This window comes from Tachyglossus aculeatus, chromosome 3 (genome assembly GCF_015852505.1).
Source record: "Tachyglossus aculeatus isolate mTacAcu1 chromosome 3, mTacAcu1.pri, whole genome shotgun sequence".
Classification (NCBI taxonomy): domain Eukaryota; kingdom Metazoa; phylum Chordata; class Mammalia; order Monotremata; family Tachyglossidae; genus Tachyglossus; species Tachyglossus aculeatus.
Genome location: NC_052068.1, coordinates 2,629,463 through 2,649,847, shown reverse-complemented (window position 1 = coordinate 2,649,847; position 20,385 = coordinate 2,629,463). Strand labels below are relative to the sequence as shown.

The 20,385-nt window shown below is 46.0% G+C and overlaps 1 protein-coding gene across 1 annotated transcript in view; it reads left to right on the top strand.

Moving 5' to 3' along the window:
• Positions 1-20,385, top strand: part of CLRN3 (clarin 3) — a 33,985-nt gene that overhangs the window by 9,346 nt on the left and 4,254 nt on the right. The window contains exon 2 of the mRNA XM_038743954.1: positions 18,936-19,115. Coding sequence (XP_038599882.1) covers positions 18,936-19,115 — 180 coding nt within the window. The remainder of the gene's footprint in view (positions 1-18,935; positions 19,116-20,385) is intronic.

The window sequence follows — 20,385 nt, the reverse complement described above, 5'->3', positions numbered from 1 at the left end:
GTGCAGAGCACTATACTAAGCGCTTGGGAAGTACAAGTTGGCAACATATAGAGACAGTCCCTACCCAACAGTGGGCTAACAGTCTAAAAGACTGTCATCCAATCGTATTTATTGAGCGCTTACTGTGTGCAGAGCACTGTACTAAGAGTTGGCAACACATTCATTCATTCATTCATTCAATCAATCGTATTTATTGAGTGCTTACTGTGTGCAGAGCACTATACTAAGTGCTTGGGAAGTACAAGTTGGCAACATATAGAGACGGTCCCTACCCAACAGTGGGCTCACAGTCTAAAAGACTGTCATCCAATCGTATTTATTGAGCGCTTACTGTGTGCAGAGCACTGTACTAAGGTCGGCAACACATTCATTCATTCATTCATTCAATCAATCGTATTTATTGAGCGCTTACTGTGTGCAGAGCACTATACTAAGCGCTTGGGAAGTACAAGTTGGCAACATATAGAGACGGTCCCTACCCAACAACGGGCTCACAGTTTAGAAGTAGTGTGGCTCAGTAGAAAGAGCTCGGGCTTGGGAATCAGAGGTTGCGGGTTCTAATCCTGGCCCTGCAACTTGTCAGCTGGGTGACTTTGGACAAATCACTTAACTTCTCTGGGCCTCAGTTCCCTCATCTGTAAAATGGGGATTAAGACTGTGAGCCCCACGTGGGACAACCTGATCACCTTGTATCCCCACCAGGGCTTAGAACAGTGCTTTCCACATAGTAAGTGCTTAACAAATGTCATCATCATTATTATTATTATTATTATTATTATTATTATTATTATTATTATTATTATTATTATTTGAAGGGACATGTACATAAGGGCTGAGGGTGAGGTAAATAAGGGGAGCATATAATAATAATAACAATGGCATTTGTTAAGCGCTTACTATGTGCGAAGCACCGTTCTAATCACTGGGGGAAGATACAAGGTGAAAAGATTGTCCCATGTGGGGCTCACAGTCTTAATCCCCATTTTACAGATGAGGTAACTGAGGCCCAGAGAAGTGAAGTGACTTACCCAAAGTCACCCAGCTGACAAGTGGCAGAGCTGGGATTAGAACCCACGACCTCTGGCTCCCAAGCCCGGGCTCTTTCCACTGAGCCACGCTGCTTCTCCATGCTCAAGGGTGATGCAGAAGGGAGAGAAGAGGAAATGAGGGTTTAATCAGGGAAGACCTCCCGGAGGAGATGTGCCTTCACTAAGGCTTTGAAAGCTTTTACACTTTGCCAACGTCAGATGTCACCAGGACTGAGCAGGACGACCTCGGAGGGAGCAATCCGGAGGGCTGAAACCTGCAGAAAAGTCAGCAACATCGTGGCCTAGTGAATAGAGCCCGGGCCTGGGAGACAGAAGGACCTGGGTTCGAATCCCAGCCCCGCCACTTGTCTGCTGGGCAAGTCACTTCACTTCTCTGGGCCTCAGTTACTTCATTTGCCAAACGGAGATTAAAGCTGTGAGCCCCGAGTGGGTCATAGACTGTGTCCAACCTGATAAGCAGCAGCTTGGCTCAGTGGAAAGAGTCCGGGCTTTGGAGTCAGAGGTCATGGGTTCAAATCCCGACTCCACCACTTGTCAGCTGTGTGACTTTGTGCAAGTCACTTCACTTTGCTGGGCCTCAGTTCCCTCATCTGTAAAATGGGGATGAAGACTGTGAGCCCCCCATGGGACAATCTGATCACCTTGTATCCCCCCAGCGCTTAGCGCTTTACACATAGTAAGCGCTTAATAAATACCATCATTATTGTTATCATTATTATAAGCTTGTATCTACCCCAGAGCTCAGTACAGTGCCTGGTACAAAGTAAGTGCTTAACAAATACCATTTAAGAACAAATAGCATTTAAGAAACAGCAGGCTGAGAGGAAGGAGAAGGGGAAGAAGAGACCCAAATGGTCTCCTTCCTTTCTTGGCCGTCCAGACATCAGTCCATCGGTTCTCTGAGGGCAAGGCTGGGCTGAGGTATACCATCCCTGTAGGCCCAGTTCCCGGGCTGGAAGTTTGTCCCTCAAGAACATGGAGTCCCAGTTTCCGAGCTGGAAATTTGACCCTCGAGAACATGGAGGTCCAGTTCCCGGGCTGGAAATTGGTCCCTCAAGAATGACGCATTTCCTCTTCCTGATGGGGTGTCTCGCAAGGAGCCTTTCAACAGACTCAGGGCGATGTGGAAGGGGATGGGAGATGAGGAGAAGTGGGACTTAGTCAGGGAAGGCCTCTTGGAGGAGATGATGTACCTTCAATATTCATTCATTTATTCATTCATTCAATCGTATTTATTGAGCACTTACTGCATGCAGAGCACTGTACTAAGCACTTGGGAAGTACAAGTCAGCAACATATAGAGACGGTCCCTACCCAACAGCGGGTTCACGGTCTAGAAGGGGGAGACAGACAACAAAACAAAACAGGTGGTCAGGTGTCAAGTCATCAGAATAAATAGAAGTAAAGCTAGATGCACAGCATTAACAAAATAAATAGAATAGCAAATACGGACGAGTAAAATAAATAGAGTCATAAATCTGTACAAACGTATATACAGGTGCTGTGGGGAGGGGAAGGAGGTAGGGCGGGGGGATGGGGAGGGGAGAGGAAGGAGGGGGCTCAGTGTGGGAAGGCCTCCTGGAGGAGGTGAGTGCTCAGTAGGGCTTTGAAGGGTGGGAGAGAAATTTTCTGGGGGATTTGAGGAGGGAGGACATTCCAGGCCAGAAGCAGGATGTGGGCCGGGGGTCAGCGATGAGACGGGCGAGATCAAGGCCCAGTTAGAAGGTTAATCTGGCAAATAAAGGTCTTTATCATCATCATCATCAATCGCATTTATTGAGCGCTTACTATGTGCAGAGCACTGTACTAAGCGCTTGGGAAGTACAAATTGGCAACATGTAGAGACAGTCCCTACCCAACAGTGGGCTCACAGTCTAAAAGGGGGAGACAGAGAACAAATCCAAACATACTAACAAAATAAAATAAATAGATTAGATGTGTACAAATAAATAATAAATAAATAAATAGAGTAATAAATATGTACAAACATATATACATATATACAGGTGCTGTGGGGAAGGGAAGGAGGTAAGATGGGGGGATGGAGAGGGGGACGAGGGGGAGAGAAAGGGGCTCAGTGTGGGAAGGCCTCCTGGAGGAGGTGAGCTCTCAGCAGGGCCTTGAAGGGAGGAAGAGAGCTAGCTTGGCGGATGGGCAGAGGGAGGGCATTCCAGGCCCGGGGGATGAGCGCTTTACTGAGCGCTTCCCACGTGCAGAGCACTGGACTGAGCACTTCGGAGAGAAAAATATAGTAGACCCATCCCTGCCCTCAAGGGCTTATGGTCTATTGTTCATTCATTCATTCAATCGTATTGACTGAGCGCTTACTGTGTGCAAAGCTTGGTACCTGGGAGAGAACGATAGTAGTCGTGATTCGTGCCCTCTAGCAGCTTACAGTCCGCTATGTGCAGAACGCTGTACTGAGCACTTGGGAGAAGCAGCGTTGCTCAGGGGAAAGAGCACGGGCTTGGGAGTCAGAGGTCATGAGTTCGAATCCTGCTCCACCACTTGTCAGCTGTGTGACTTTGGGAGAGTCACTTCACTTCTCTGTGCCTCAGTTACCTCATCTGTAAGATGGGGATTAAGATTGTGAGCCCCACGTGGGACAACCTGATCACCTTGTCTCTCCCCCAGTGCTTAGAACAGTGCTTTGTGCGTAGTAAGCACTTAATCAATCAATTGTATTTATTGAGTGCTTACTGTGTGCAGAGCACTGTACTAAGCGCTTGGGAAGTACAAGTTGGCAACATATAGAGACAGTCCCTACCCAACAGTGGGCTCACAGTCTAAAACTTAACAAACTTAACAGATACCATCATTACGATTATTATTATTATTAGAATAAAGTAGAGATAGTAGATAGGATTCCTTCCCTCCTTACGGTCTACCCTGTGGAAATGACTGCACTGAGAGTTTTGGAGAGTACAACAGAGTTAGTAAGACAGACTCCCTGTCCTCAAGATTATCCCAGACTACTGTGTGTGCCAAGCACTGTGCTGAGCACTTGGGAGAGCACAGGAGTTAGTAGACGCAAACCCTGCCCTCAGTGAGGTTACAGACCACCGTGTGCAGAACAGTGAACCAAGCACTTGGGAGAATAGAACAGGGTTAGAAGACGCGATCCCCGTCCTCAAGGAGCTTCTAGTCTACTGTGTGCAGAGCACTGGACTAAACGTCGGTCAGTCACCGTATTTATTGAGCACTTACCGTGTGCAGAGCACTGTACTAAGCATTTGGGAGGCGACAATAGAGCAATAAACAGACACCTTCCCTGCTCACAAAGAGCCAGTGCTTTGGGTGAGCACGATAGAGTCCGTTAGACGTTCCTCAAGGAACTTGCAATCTGACCAGAGACGGAACCCCAAAGGACGTTCAGATGGGAGGAAGAAGATGAGAAAGATGGCATGGGAACAAATAAATATTTCCACAGCAGCAGAGATAATAATAATAATAATAATGGCATTTATTATATATTATTAGACTTAATAATTATTATTTGTACATTAATTATAATAATTAATAACAATAAATTGATATTTATATATTGATGAATATTCTTATAATTATCATTAATGTTATATATTATTATAAGCCCTTACTGTGTGCTTCTCTCATCACTTTCATTCAACCCGCATAGTCAATTCTACTGAGAGCTCACCTCCTCCAGGAGACCTTCCTAGACTGAGCCCCATCCTTTCTCATCATCATCATCATCATCAATTGTATTTATTGAGCGCTTACTATGTGCAGAGCACTGTACTAAGCGCTTGGGAAGTACAAATTGGCAACATATAGAGACAGTCCCTACCCAACAGTGGGCTCACAGGCTAAAAGGGGGAGACAGAGAAAAAAACCAAACATACTAACAAAATAAAATAAATAGAATAGATATGTACAAATAAAATAAATAAATAGATAAATAGAGTAATAAATATGTACAAACATATATACATATATACAGGTGCTGTGGGGAAGGGAAGGAGGTAAGATGGGGGGATGGAGAGGGGGACGAGGGAGAGAAGAAGGAAGGGGCTCAGTCTGGGAAGGCCTCCTGGAGGAGGTGAGCTCTCAGCAGAGCCTTGAAGGGAGGAAGAGCTTGAAGGGAGGATTCATTCCCCTCCTCCCCATCCCCCCACCTTACCTCCTTCCCCTCCCCACAGCACCTGTATATATGTATATATGTTTGTACGTATTTATTACTCTATTTATTTTATTAGTACATATTTATTCCATTTATTTTATCTTGTTAATATGTTTTGTTTTGTTGTCTGTCTCCCCCTTCCAGACTGTGAGCCCGCTGTTGGGTAGGGACCATCTCTATATGTTGCCAACTTGTACTTCCCAAGCTCTTAGTACAGTGCTCTGCACACAGTAAGCGCTCAATAAATACGATTGAATGAATGAATGAATGCAAAGCAGTGTTCTAAGCACTGGGGAGGTTACAAGGCGATCAGGTTGTCCCACGGGGGGCTCACAGTCTTAATCCCCATTTTACAGTTGAGGTCACTGAGGCACAGAGAAGTTAAGTGACTAACCCAAAGTCACACAGCTGACAATTGGTGGAGCCGGGATTTGAACCCATGACCTGGAAGGCTAGGGGAAGCTGAAGGCCCCAGAGGGCTGACGCACTGGGGAGAAGAGGGATGAATCAGGGAGGGCCTCCTGGAGGAAGTGGGGCTCTGAGAGGCTTTGAAGGTGAGGAGAGCGGTGATCTCGAGCTTGAAAACTTTTCTATTTTGAGATTATTAGTTTAAGGGTTTGCCCACAACCACTCTTCATTTTCTAAACCCATCCTGATGAGGTTCCCCTAAAACAGTCATCATCATCACCATCAATCGTATTTATTGAGCGCTTACTATGTGCAGAGCACTGTACTAAGCGCTTGGGAAGTACAAATTGGCAACATATAGAGACAGTCCCTACCCAACAGTGGGCTCACAGTCTAAAAGGGGGAGAGTCAAAATTCACCAGGTTTTCTAGAGGCTCTGACCCAGCGCGGGGAAGCTAGATGTGGGTGGCCGGGATGGAACTATCATTTCCCTTTAGATTTCCAAGGATTTAAACAAAATGTATATGGGTTTTAGAGTTACGCAGAACTCATTTTGGAGCATACTTAGGTGAATTCATTCATTCAATCGTATTTATTGAGCGAATGGGTGGATGGCTTAAAACCCCACCTGTTCAAGTGGCCCACGTTCAGTTCCTAATAATAATAATAATAACAATGGCATTTACTAAGCGCTTACTATGTGCAAACCACTGTTCTAAGGGGGGGCAGGGAATACAAGGTGATCAGGCTGTCCCACGTGGGGCTCACAGTCTTAATCCCCATTTTCCAGATGAGGCAACTGAGGCCCAGAGAAGTGAAGTGACTTGCCCAAAGTCACACAGCTAAGTGGCGGAGCCGGGATTTGAACCCACGACCTCTGACTGCAAAACCCGGGCTCTTTCCACTGAGCTGAGACCTCCCGAGAAGGAGTGGGAATAAAAGTACCTGACTGGAGCAAGCTGCCCTTTGAGAGCTCACCTCCTCCTGGAGGCCTTCCCAGATTGAGCCCCCCTTTTTCCTCTCCTCCTCCTCCTCCCCTCCCCATCGTCCCCCTCCCTCTACCCTTCCCCCTTCCCCTCCCACAGCACTTGTCTATATTTCTACATATTTATGACTATTTTATTTGTGCATAATTATTACTCTATTTTTTTATGAAGTGTATAAAAAAAGAAAGATGAGGGAACTGAGGCACAGAGAAGTGGAGTGACTTGCCCAAAGTCACACAGCTGACAAGTGTGTGTAAGAGAAGCAGCGTGGCTCAGTAGGAAAGAGCCCGGGCTTTGGAGTCAGAGGTCATGGGTTCAAATCCTGGCTCCGCCAATTGTCAGCTGTGTGACTTTGGACAAGTCACTTCACTTCTCTGTGCCTCAGTTATCTCATCTGTAAAATGGGGATGAAGACTGTGAGCCCCACGTGGGACACTCTGATCACATTGCATCCTCCCCAGCACATAGAACAGTGCTTTACACATAGTAAGCGCTTAATAAATGCCATTATTATTATTATTATCCCCTAGACTTGTGGAGAGGAAACAGGTCTACCACCTCTGTCATACTTTGTATAGTGCTCTGCAAGTAGTAAATGCTCAATAATAAATGCCATTAATTAATTGATCGATGGATTGGTGTTCTGCACTTCCATCTGTAGAGCATTTAGAAATGGACGGTTCTATTTTGGACCAGAGAATTCTGACCAACCCATTCGGAAACATAAGGTCTTTCTCTCTAACACAGCTTACGTCCGGAACTCAAGCCCTGCATGATTTCTCAGTATGCTAGCTAAGAAATTTTGTCCCAATATAATTTATATAGAGGACATCCCCAATTTCAAAGCTCTCCTGAATCAATTAATCAATCAATGGCATTGATTGAGTACTTACTGTGTGCAGAACACTGTACTGAGCGCTTGGGAGAGTACAATAAAGTTAGTGGATGTGATTCCTACCCTTAAAGAGTCTTCAATCTCCCAATTTGGGAATCATAGGATGTGGATTCTAATCCCGGCTTCACCACTTTTTTTTTTTTTGATGGCATTTATTAAGCGCTTACTATGTGCCAAGCACTGTTCTAACCGCTGGGGAGGTTACATGGTGATCAGCTTGTCCCACGGGGGGGCTCACAGTCTTAATCCCCATTTTACAGATGAGGCAACTGAGGCCCAGAGAAGTGAAGTGACTTGCCCAAATTCACACAGCTGACAATTGGCGGAGTAGGGATTTGAACCCATGACCTCTGACTCCAAAGCCCGGGCTCTTTCCTACTGAGCCATGCTGCTTCTCTGACACACACTTGTCAGCTGTGTGACTTTGGGCAAGTCACTCCACTTCTCTGTGCCTCAGTTCCCTCATCTTTCTTTTAGACTGTGAGCCCACTGTTGGGTAGGGACTGTCTCTATATGTTGCCAATTTGTACTTCCCAAGCGCTTAGTACAGTGCTCTGCACACAGTAAGCGCTCAATAAATATGATTGATGATGATCTTTCAAATGGCGATTAAGACTGTGAGCCTCACGTGGGACAACCTGATTGCCCTGTATCTCCCCCAGTGCTTAGAACAGTGCTCGGCATATAGTAAGCACTTAACAAATACCATCATCATTGTTATTACTATTATTATTATTACCATAAAGTTAGCAGACTCGATCCCTGCCTTTAAGGAGCTGACAGTCTTCTGTGTGTAGAGCACTGTACTGAGCGCTTGGGAGAGTACAATAAAGTTAGTAGATGAGCATCTGGGAAAGTACTGTAGAGTCGGCAGACGTGATCCCAACCCTCGTGGAGCCTTTACCATCTAGCAGAGATGTTATTGAATATAATAAGCCGCCTCTAGAAAATCTCCATAAACACTTCAACGCCAAACACCTGACCACTTTGTTAGACGCTATTAGAGAAGGCCTCACATTTCAGCAACAGAAATTCAGTCACCTTTCCCTCAGCACTGGACTCGTATTTTCACAACAAGACACGTACTATGTACTCATTTCAAGGCCTAGACATGTGTGAATTTGAGATTGGGTAATAAGGCTTATCGCATGTAGACTTCAAGGAAAATATCAATCGATCGGTGACATTTATTGAGCTCTTAGTGTGAGAAGCACTGTGCTAAGCGCTTGGTAGAGTATGATACAGCAAAGTTTCCCTCTCCTCTTCCCCATCCCCCCCGCCCTACCTCCTTCCCCTCCACACAGTACTTGTATATATATTTGTACAGATTCCTCTATTTCATCTAGAGAAGCAGCGTGGCTCAGTGGAAAAGAGCCTGGGATTTGGAGTCAGAGGTCATGGGTTCGAATCCCGGGTCCGCCACAAGTCTGCTGTGTGACCTTAGGCAAGTCACTTCACTTCTCTGAGCCTCAGTTACCTCATCTGAAAAATGGGGATTAAGACTGTGAGCCCAACGTGGGACAACTTAATCACCCTGTATCCCCCCCAGCGCTTAGAACAGTGCTCTGCACATAGTAAGCGCTTAACAAATGCCATTATTATTATTATTATTATTTATTTTACTTGTACCTATTTACTATTCTATTAATTTTGTTAATGATGTGCATATAGCTTTCATTCTGTTTGTTCTGACGATTTTGAAACCTGTCTCCATGCTTTGTTTTGTTGCCTGTCTCCCCCTTCTAGACCGTGAGCCCGTTGTTGGGTAGGGACCGTCTCTAGATGTTGCCGACTTCCCAAGCGCTTCGTACAGTGCTCTGCACACAGTAAGCGCTCAATAAATACAATTGAATGAATGAATGAATGTATTACCTGTTCGTGGAGTCCAATTCCAGCCCTCTGGAGTCTTGAGAAACTCCCTTTTATGTGAAATCTGGTCTGGGATTGGCCTGATGACACTGAATCTACCCCCAGCACTTAGTACAGTGCTCAGCACATCCATGGCAGTGCTTACTGACAACCGCAGCACATCAAACGACCTGAAAAGTGTAATCTAGCACCGAGGGATCTCCTCACCATGGAGATTGTGAGGTCAAAGTCCCCAGAAACAAATCGCATGGTCATAATAAATGACCGTGAGCTCATCATGGGCAGGGAATGTGTCCAACAACTCTGCCCTATTGGACTCTCCCCCACCTCCCCCCCCCCACCCACAAAAACAACATATTATGGTACTTGTCAAGAACTTAGTATGTGCCGAGCACTGTTCTATGCACTGGGGTTGATAATAATAATAATAATAGCATTTATTAAGCTCTTACTATGTGCAAAGCACTGTTCTAAGCGCTGGGGAGGTTACAAGGTGATCAGTTTGTCCCGTGGGGGGCTCACAGTCTTAATCCCCATTTTACACATGAGGGAACTGAGGCACAGAGAAGTGAAGTGACTTGCCCAAAGTCACACAGCTGGCAATTGGCAGAGCTGGGATTTGAACCCCTAACCTCTGACTCCAAAGCCCGGGCTCTTTCCTACTGAGCCACGCTGCTTCTCCAACGTTGATACACGTTAATCAGGTTGGACACAGTCCCTGTCCCAACTGGGACTCAGAGTCCAAAGGGCAGGGGAAACTCATATTTTATCCTCTTTTCACAAATGAGGAAATTGAGATTCAAAGAAGGGAAGGGACTTGTCCAAGGTCTCACAGCAGGCAAGGGGCAGCGTCAGGACTGCCCCTTATAATGGCATTTATTAAGTGCTGACTATGAGCAAAGCACTGTTCTAAGCACTGGGAAGGTTACAAGGTGATCAGGTTGTCCCACGGGGGGCTCACAGTCTTCATCTCCATTTTACAGATGAGGGAACTGAGGCACAGAGAAGTGAAGTGACTTGCCCAAAGTCACATGGCTGGCAAGCGGCAGAGCCGGGATTTGAACCCATGACCTCTGACTCCAAAGCCCGGGCTCTTTCCACTGAGCCACGCTACTTCTCCACTGCCCCCTTGCCTGTCTCCCCCTTCTAGACTGTGAGCCCACTATTGGGTAGGGACTGTCTCTATATGTTGCCAACTTGTACTTCCCAAGCGCTTAGTACAGTGCTCTGCACACAGTAAGCGCTCAATAAATACGATTGATTGATTGATTGATTGACTGGAACCCAGATCTCCTGACTCCCAGGCCTGGGGATTTTCCTCTGTGTCACACTGCCTTCCAAATATATTTTTTGAAACAATCAATATGGTCTTTTATGAGTATTATTATCATTTTTGTTAAGCCCTTACTTTGTGCCAAGCACTGCCCTAAGCACTGGCATAAATATCAGGTAATCAGGTTGGACACAGTGCCTGTCCCACATTGGGCTCACGGTCTTAATCCCCATTTCACAGGTGAGCTAACTGAGGCCCAGAAAGGTGAGGTGACTTGCCCAAGGTCACACAACAGACAAACAGGATGCAACAGACAATTTACAGCACCTGTATATATGTATATATGTTTGTACATATTTATTACTCTATTTATTTATTTATTTATTTATTTATTTATTTATTTATTTATTTATTTTACTTGTACATAGCTATTCTATTTATTTTATTTTGTTAGTATGTTTGGTTTTGTTCTCTGTCTCCCCCTTCTAGACTGTGAGCCCACTGTTGGGTAGGGACTGTCTCTATATGTTGCCAATTTGTAATTCCCAAGCGCTTAGTACAGTGCTCTGCACATAGTAAGCGCTCAATAAATACGACTGATGATGATGAAATGACAGAGCCGGGATTAGAACCCACTTCCTTCCGACTCCCAAGCCCGGGCTCTATCCACTAAGCCATGCTGCTAATCAAGCACTTAGTACAGTGCTCTACACACAGAAAGCGCTCAATAAATACCACTGATTCATAGAACATCCTAGCCTGCGAGCTCCTTGTGTTCAGAAATTTTGTCTCCCTAGTTTTGCACTCTCCCGTAAGCTTAGTTCAATGCTCTGTACGTGAGCAATGCTCTGTTGTCTGTCTCCCCCTTCTAGACTGTGAGCCCACCGTTGGGTAGGGACCGTCTCTCTATGTTGCCAACTTGAACTTCCCAAGCACTTAGTACAGTGCTCTGCACACAGTAAGCGCTCAATAAATACGATTGATTGATTGATTGATTGATTGCAGAGCAGCTTACTACGGGGTTGTCTTATGCCGTCCAGTCATTTCCGACCCATCGTGACGCCATGGACATGACTCTTCTCAGAAGGCCCTGCTCTCCATCGGCAATTGTTCCGGGAGTGGAGCCGCAGAGTTTTCCTGGGAAAAATCCGGAAGCGGTTGACCGTTGCCCTCTTCATCCCAGTAAACCTGAGTCTCCGCCCTCGACTGTCTCCCGTGCCGCTGCTGCCCATGTCGGGGGAGTTTTGCCTTGTAGCCAATGCCTGCCACTTGCTAGCCACTGGCCAAGCTAGGAAAGGAATGGCCAGGCCTCTGCTTCACCCTGGTAGAGGACTGGAAACTCTACAGGTGCCTTCCTGAGAGGGGAACTAAGGGCTTGGGGGAGTCCAAAAGATTTACTAGATGTAATTCCCGCCCTCCAGGAGCTTACAGTCTGTCAGGGAAAAAATGACACTAAAATAAATGACAAATCGGGCCAGAAGGAAAAGAGGTACACACATGAGTTGAAGATTATGGGATAAGATGTGTAAGATAAGCTTCTGGTGGGCAGGGAATGTGTCTACAAACTCTATAGTATTATACTCTCCCAAGCACTTAGTGCAGTGCTCTGCACGTGCTAAGCATGCAATAAATATCATTAATTGATCAATTAACAGTGGCGGACTAGTGAAGCAAGTTCGTACTTCAACTGGGGTGCAGAATTGTCCGAAGCTCTGTTCTACCATGTCCTGACAATGCTCCCTCTGCCCTTGTTGCACTGTGAAAAGAGCAGGGACCTGAGTTCAAAATCCCTCTCCTAAACCTCCCTGCTGTGTGACCTTGGACCAGTCACTTCACTTCTCTGGGCTTCGGTTTCCTCACCTGCAAACTGGGGATAAGATCTCTGCTCTCCCTCCCTCTCATACTGTGAACACTGTGTGGGACAGGGACTGTGCGTATCTGCTGATCTTGTATTCATTCATTCATTCAATCGTATTTATTGAGCGCTTACTGTGTGCAGAGCACTGTACTAAGCGCTTGGGAAGTACAGGTCAGCAACAGATAGAGGCGGTCCCTACCCAACAACGGGCTCACAGTCTAGAAGGGGAAGACGAACAACAAAACAAAACGTGGAGACAGGTGTCAAAATCGTCAGAACAAATTGAATTATAGCTATATGTACATCATTAAGAAAATAAATAGTAAATATGCACAAGTAAAATAAATAGAGTAATAAATCTGTAGAAATATATATATATACAAGTGCTGTAGGGAGGGGAAGGAGGTAGGGCGGGGGGGATGGGGAGAAGGAGAGGAAAAAGGCAGCTAGCAGGCTTTGGAGTCAGAGTTCGTGGGTTCGAATCCCAGCTCTGCCACTTGTCAGCTGTGTGACTTTGGGCAAATCATTTAACTTCTCTGAGCCTCAGTTCCCTCATCTGTAAAATGGGGATTAAGACTGTGATCCCCACGTGTGATCCCCACCTGATCACCTGTTATTCTTCCCCCAGCGCTTAGGACAGTGCAGGACAGTGCTCTGCACATAGTAAGCGCTTAACAAATGCCATCATTATTATTATTGTTATTACAGTGCTTGGCACATATGAATGGCTTAACAAATATTATTATTTATTATTATTAATATTAGTATTTCAATTTCCCAATGGCAGCTCTCCCCCAAAGAGCTGTTTGAGTCTCATTCACTTCTTGAGTCCCACCGAGCATAGCTGAGTTCAGGTGAGCATCACCTCAATCCTGGTTCCATGTTCCTGGTTCACGGTTCCGCTTCCTAATCTTGGTTCCTTGTTCCCAGATTTTATCCCTAATCCTTTATCCCTAATCCTTATCCCTTATCACATTCAAATAGGATTGAATCCCTGAACTGCTGAACGGGGCCATCAATCAAACAGTCACAAACACAGCGCTTACAGTGTGCAGAACACTGTACTAAGCTCTTAGCCTTCAGAGTTTAGTACAGTGCTCTGCACACAGTAAACCCTCAATAAATATGACCGATTAATATCTGTGAGAACGCGCTGCGGAATTATACTTTCCAAACGCTTAGTACAGAGTCCTGCACACAGTAAGCATTCAATAAATAAGACTGACTGACTGAATGAATGAATTCTCTGCCCGCAAGGACCTTACAGTCTAGAGGGGGAGACTGACATTGAAATAAATTAGAGATGGATATATAAATTATCAATCAATCAATCAATCATATTTACTGAGCGCTTACTGTGTGCAGAGCACTGTACTAAGCACTTGGGAAGTACAAGTTGGCAACAAATAGAGACAGTCCCTACCCAACAGTGGGCTCACAGTCTAGAAGAGTTGGGGGGCTCGGCGAGGGGTGGATATAAAAATACTAAGCTCCTTGTGGGGAGGGAACATGTCTACCAAATCTGTTATATAATAATAATAATACTAATAATAATAATAATAATGTTGGTATTTGTTAAGTATTTGTTCTGACAATTTTGTCACCTGTCTACATGTTTTAGACTGTGAGCCCATTGTTGGGTAGGGACCATCTCTATATGTTGCCGACTTGTGCTTCCCAAGCGCTTAGTACAGTGCTCTGCACACAGTAAGCACTCAATACAATTGAATGAATGAAAGCACTGTTCTAAGCACTGGGATAGATACAAGGTGATCAGGTTGTCCCACCTGGGGCTCACAGTCTTCATCCCCATTTTACAGATGAGGTAACTGACGCACAGAGAAGTTAAGTGACTTGCCCAAGTTCACACAGCTGAGAAGCGGAGGAGCCGGGATTACAACCCATGACCTCTGAATCCCAGGCCTGTGCTCTTTCCACTAAGCCATGCTGCTTTTCTATTATACTCTCACAAGCACTTAGTACAGTGCTCTGCACATAGTAAGGGCTCAATAAATACTATTGATTGATTGATTAATTAAAAGTTTGAGTACAGTACTGGATGTCCCTGTCTGGGTGCTATGGGTCTGGACACCACATATCTAGATGCTGTGAGAAGCAGCGTAGCTCAGTGGAAAGAGCACGGGCTTTGGAGTCGGAGGTCATGGGTTCAAATCCCAGCTCTGCCAATGGTCAGCTGTGTGACTTAGGGCAAGTCACTTCACTTCTCTGTGCCTCATTTATTTTCTTCTAGACTGTGAGCCCACTGTTGGGTAGGGACCGTCTCTATATTCTGCCAACTTGTACTTCCCAAGCGCTTAGTACAGTGCTCTGCACACAGTAAGCGCTCAATAAATCATCATCATCATCATCAATCGTATTTGTTGAGCACTTACTATGTGCAGAGCACTGTACTAAGCGCTTGGGAAGTACAAATTGGCAACATATAGAGACAGTCCCTACCCAACATTGGGCTCACAGTCTAAAAGGGGGAGACAGAGAACAAAACCAAACATACTAACAAAATAAAATAAATAGAATAGATATGTACAAGTAAAATAAATAAATAAATAAATAGAGTAATAAATATGTACAAACATATATACATATATACAGGTGCTGTGGGGAAGGGAAGGAGGTAAGATGGGGGGATGGAGAGGGGGACGAGGGGGAGAGGAAGGAAGGGGCTCAGTCTGGGAAGGCCTCCTGGAGGAGGTGAAGGCCTCCTGGAGGAGGTGATTGATTGATTGATTGATTGATTGATTGTGAGTCTGGATGCCCGGAGAATGGGCACTGCAGGGCTGGACACTGCAGCTCTGGAGGCCCTGGTTTTGGATGCCGCAGGGCTGGACGCCCCAGGCTGGACATCACAGGCCTGATTGCCATCCATCTGGATGCTCTGGATTTGGATACCACAAGCCTGGATGCCCTGGTTCTCAACACTGTGGGTGGCTCAGTGGAAAGAGCCCGGGCTTTGGAGTCAGAGGTCATGGGTTCAAATCCCGGCTCCGCCAACTGTCAGGTGGGTGACTTTGGGCAAGTCACTTCACTTCTCTGGGCCTCAGTTACCTCATCTGTAAAATAGGGATTAAGATTGTGAGCCCCACGTGGGACAACCTGATCACCTTGTATCCCCCCAGCGATTAGAACAGTGCTTTGCACATAGTAAGCGCTTAACAAATACCATCATTATTATTATTATTATTATTGGACACCCCAGGTCTGGATGCTGTAAGTCTGGATGCCCTCAGTCTGGGCACTGCAGGGCTGGGCACTGCAGTTCTGGATGCCCTGGCTCTGGATGCCACAGGTTTGGATGCCCAAGTCTGGATGCCACGGGTCTGGACACCGCAATCAATCAATCGTATTTATTGAGCGCTTACTGTGTGCAGAGCACTGGACTAAGCGCTTGGGAAGTACAAGTTGGCAACATATAGAGACAGTCCCTACCCAACAGTGGGCTCACAGTCTAAAAGGGGGAGACAGAACAAAACCAAATATACTAACAAAATAAAATAAATAGAATAGATATGTACAAGTAAAATAAATAAATAAATAAATCGAGTAATAAATATGTACAAACATATATACATATATACAGACCGCAGGTCTGAATGCCATGCATCTGGATGTCTGGACAATGCAGGCCTGGATGCCTGTGTCTGAATTTCTAGACCGCAAGCCCGTTGTTGGGTAGGGCCCGTCTCTATATGTTGCCAACTTGTACTTCCCAAGCACTTAGTACAGTGCTCTGCACACAATAAGTGCTCAATAAATACGATTGAATGAATGAATGAATGAATGAATTCCCCAGTCTGGATGCCACTGGTCTGGACACTGCAGGGTATGGATAATAATAATAATAGTATTTGTTAAGCGCTGACTATGTGTCAAGCACTGTTCTAAGGGCTAGGATAGATACAATATTATCATCATCATCATCATCATCATCAATCGTATTTATTGAGCACTTACTATGTGCAGAGCACTGTACTAAGCGCTTAGGAAGTACAAACTGGCAACATATAGAGACAGTCCCTACCCAACAGTGGGCTCACAGTCTAAAAGGTCATCAGGTTGGACACAGTCCCTGTCCCACGTGGGGCTCAAAGTCTTCATCCCCATTTTACAGATGAGGGAACTGAGGTCCAGAGAAGTGAAGTGGCATGCCCAAGGTCACCCAGCAGACAAGTGGAGGAGCCGAGATTAGAACGCGCATCCTTTTGTCTCCCAGGCCCATCCTCTACTCACTAGGCCATGCAGCTTCCCAGTCTGGGATGCCCCAGTCTGGATGCCGCAGAGCTGGACGCCACTGGTCTGGACGCCGACAGTCTGGTCGCCCTGGGTCTGGATGGTGCCGGCTTGGACGTGGCTGGTCTGGATGCCCCGGCTGTGGATAATAATTAATAATAATAGTAATTATGGTACTTGTTGTACCATAGAGAAGCAGTGTGGCTCAGTGGAAAAGAGCCCGGGCTTTGGAGTCAGAGGTCGTGGGTTCAAATCCCGGCTCCGCCACTTGTCAGCTGGGTGACTTTGGGCAAATCACTTCACTTCTCTGGGCCTCAGTTCCCTCATCTGTAAAATGGGGATGAAGACTGTGAGCCCCACGTGGGACAACCTGGTCACCTTGAAACCTCCCCGGCTCTTAGAACAGTGCTTTGCACATAGTAAGCGCTTAATACATGCCATCATTATTATTATTATTGTTGTGAAGCAGCGTGGCTCAGCGGAAAGAGCACGGGCTTTGGAGTCAGAGGTCAGGGGTTCAAATCACAGCTCTGCCACCTGTCAGCTGTGTCGCTTTGGGCAAGTCACTTAACTTCTCTGGACCTCAGTTATCTCATCTGTAAAATGGGGATTAAGACTGTGAGCCCCCCGTGGGACAACCTGGTCACCTTGTAGCCTCCCCGGTGCTTAGAACAGTGCTTTGCACATAGTAAGTGCTTAATAAATGCCATTATTATTATTATTATTGTGAGCCCCATGTGAGACAGGGACTGTGTCTTATCTGACAACCTTGTACTTACCCCAGCACTTAGAACAATGATTGGAAAATAGTAAGCGCTTAACAAACATTACTAATAGTATTATTACTTACTGTGTTCCAAGCACTATTCTAAGTGCTGAGGTAGATCAATCAATTGTATTTATTGAGGACTTACTGTGTGCAGAGCACCGTACTAAGCGCTTGGGAAGTACAAGTTGGCAACATATAGAGACAGTCCCTACCCAACAGTGGGCTCACAGTCTAAAAGGGGGAGACAGAGAACAAAACCAAACATACTAACAAAATAAAATGAATAGAATAGATATGTACAGGTAAAATAAATAGAGTAATAAATATGTACAACCATATATACATATATACAGGTGCTGTGGGGAAGGGAAGGAGGTAAGATGGGGGGATGGAGGGGGGATGAGGGGGAGAGGAAGGAAGGGACTCAGTCTGGGAATCAATTAATCATATTTATTGAGCGCTTACTATGTGCAGAGCACTGTACTAAGCGCTTGGGAAGTACAAGTTGGCAACATATAGAGACAGTCCCTACCCAACAGTGGGCTCACAGTTTAAAAGGGGGAGACAGTGGGAAGGCCTCCTGGAGGAGGTGAGCTCTCAGTAGGGCCTTGAAGACACACAAACACACTCTCTCTCTCTCGCCACAGACAGACGGAGATAGACCAAACGAGTTTCCAACTCAATCAGGTTGGACAGAGCCCCTGTCCCACGTGGGGCTCCCCTTCCAAATCCCCATTTTACAGATGAGGTAACTGAAGCCCAGAGAAGTGAAGTGACTTGCTCAAGGTCACACAGCAGACATGTGGTGGAGCGGGGATTAGAACTCAGGTCCTTCCCACTCCGAGGCCCGGCTCCGTCCATTAAACGAGGCTGCTTCTCACCCGGCAGATGCGGACGGCCGGGTCTGGGCCTGCAGACGTCCCGCCGACGTCATCCCCCGGGCCTGGAATGCCCCCAATCCCTCTGCCCCTCCGCCAAGCTAGCTCTCTTCCTCCCTTCAAGGCCCTGCTGAGAGCTCACCTCCTCCAGGAGGCCTTCCCAGACTGAGCCCCTTCCTTCCTCTCCCCCTCGTCCCCCTCTCCATCCTCCCATCTTACCTCCTTCCCTTCCCCACAGCACCTGTATATATGTATATATGTTTGTACATATTTATTACTCCATTCATTTATTTATTTTACTTGTATCTATCTATTCTATTTATTTTATTTTGTTAGTATGTTTGGTTCTGTTCTCTGTCTCCCCCTTTTAGACTGTGAGCCCACTGTTGGGTAGGGACCGTCTCTATGTGTTGCCAATTTGTACTTCCCAAGCGCTTAGTACAGTGCTCTGCACATAGTAAGCGCTCAATAAATACGATTGATTGATTGATTGATTGATTGCAGTGTGAGCGAGGCGGTCCGGGGGGCTGCCCGGTGGTTCTCCGTGTGTTTCCGTTGCAGTGCTCTCCCAGCTGAAGGGCTCGGCTCTCCACACCGTCCACTCCTTTGTCATCCTCTTCCTGGTCCTCGGCCTGCTCTGCTCCCTCTTCAGCACCGGACTCACCTTCTACAATTCCGTGAGCAATCCCGCGCAGACCTTCCTGGGACCGTCCGGCGTGTACGCCTCCAATGGCCTCAACGGTCAGTAGGGACCGGAGGAACGGGATGAAGAGTGGGGATGAGGTTGGGAACGTCTGCTTCTCTTCTCTGTCCTCAAAGCCGTGCAGATCCCTCTAGACTGTAAGCTCGCTGTGGGCAGGGAATGCGTCTGTTTGTTGTTTTATTCATTCATTCATTCATTCAATCGTATTTATTGAGCGCTTACTGTGTGCAGAGCACTGGACTAAGCGCTTGGGAAGTCCAAGTTGGCAACATATAGAGCCGGTCCCTACTCAACAGCGGGCTCACAGTCTAGAAGGGGAAGACAGAGAACAAAACAAAGCATATTAACAAAATAAAATAAATAAAATAAATATGTACAAATAAGAGTAATAAATACATACAAACATATATATATATATATGTTTGTATGTATTTATTTGTTACATTTGTTTGTACGTATGTATGTATGTATATATATATATATATATATATATATATATATATATATATATACAGGTGCTGTTGTCTGTGAAGAAGCGGGAAGGTCAGCCAGTTTTGACCTCGGATGGGTCCCTCATCATCAATCGTATTTATTGAGCACTTACTGTGTGCAGAGCACTGTACTAAGCGCTTGGGAAGTACAAGTTTGCAACATATAGAGAATGAACATATAGAGAACCCAACCCTCAGTTGGGTTCGTGAGGGAAATACGCTTTGATGATGATGATGATGACGACGATGGCATTTACTAGGCGCTTACTAAGTGCAAAGCACTGTTCTAAGCGCTGGGGAGGTTACAAGGTGATCAGGTTGTCCCACAAGGGGCTCACAGTCAATCCCCATTTTACAGATGAGGGAACTGAGGTCCGGAGAAGTGAAGTGACTTGCCCAAAGTCACACAGCCGGGATTTGAACCCCTGACCACTGACTCCAAAGTCCGTGCTCTTTCCACTGAGCCACGCTGCTTCTCTTCGGCCTGGGCCCTCCTCGGCCGTCTTTTCCCCAGTGATGCGGCCTCGTGGCTTGCGTCCTCCCGGATCTTATTGTCCCCCCAAGCGCTTAGTACAGTGTTCTGCACACAGTAAGTGCTCAATAAATATGACTGAAAGAATGAATTCCTCACCCGCCTACCAGAGCCAACCACTGGGGTAGAGTCCAGACACACTTTCTTGGGGTCCAAGTTCTTAAATAATAATTGTGGTGTTTGTTAAGCACTTATTATATGTGAAGCACTGTAATAATAATAATAATAATGATAATAATAATGATGGAACTTGTTAAACCCTTACTATGTGCCAGACATTGTACT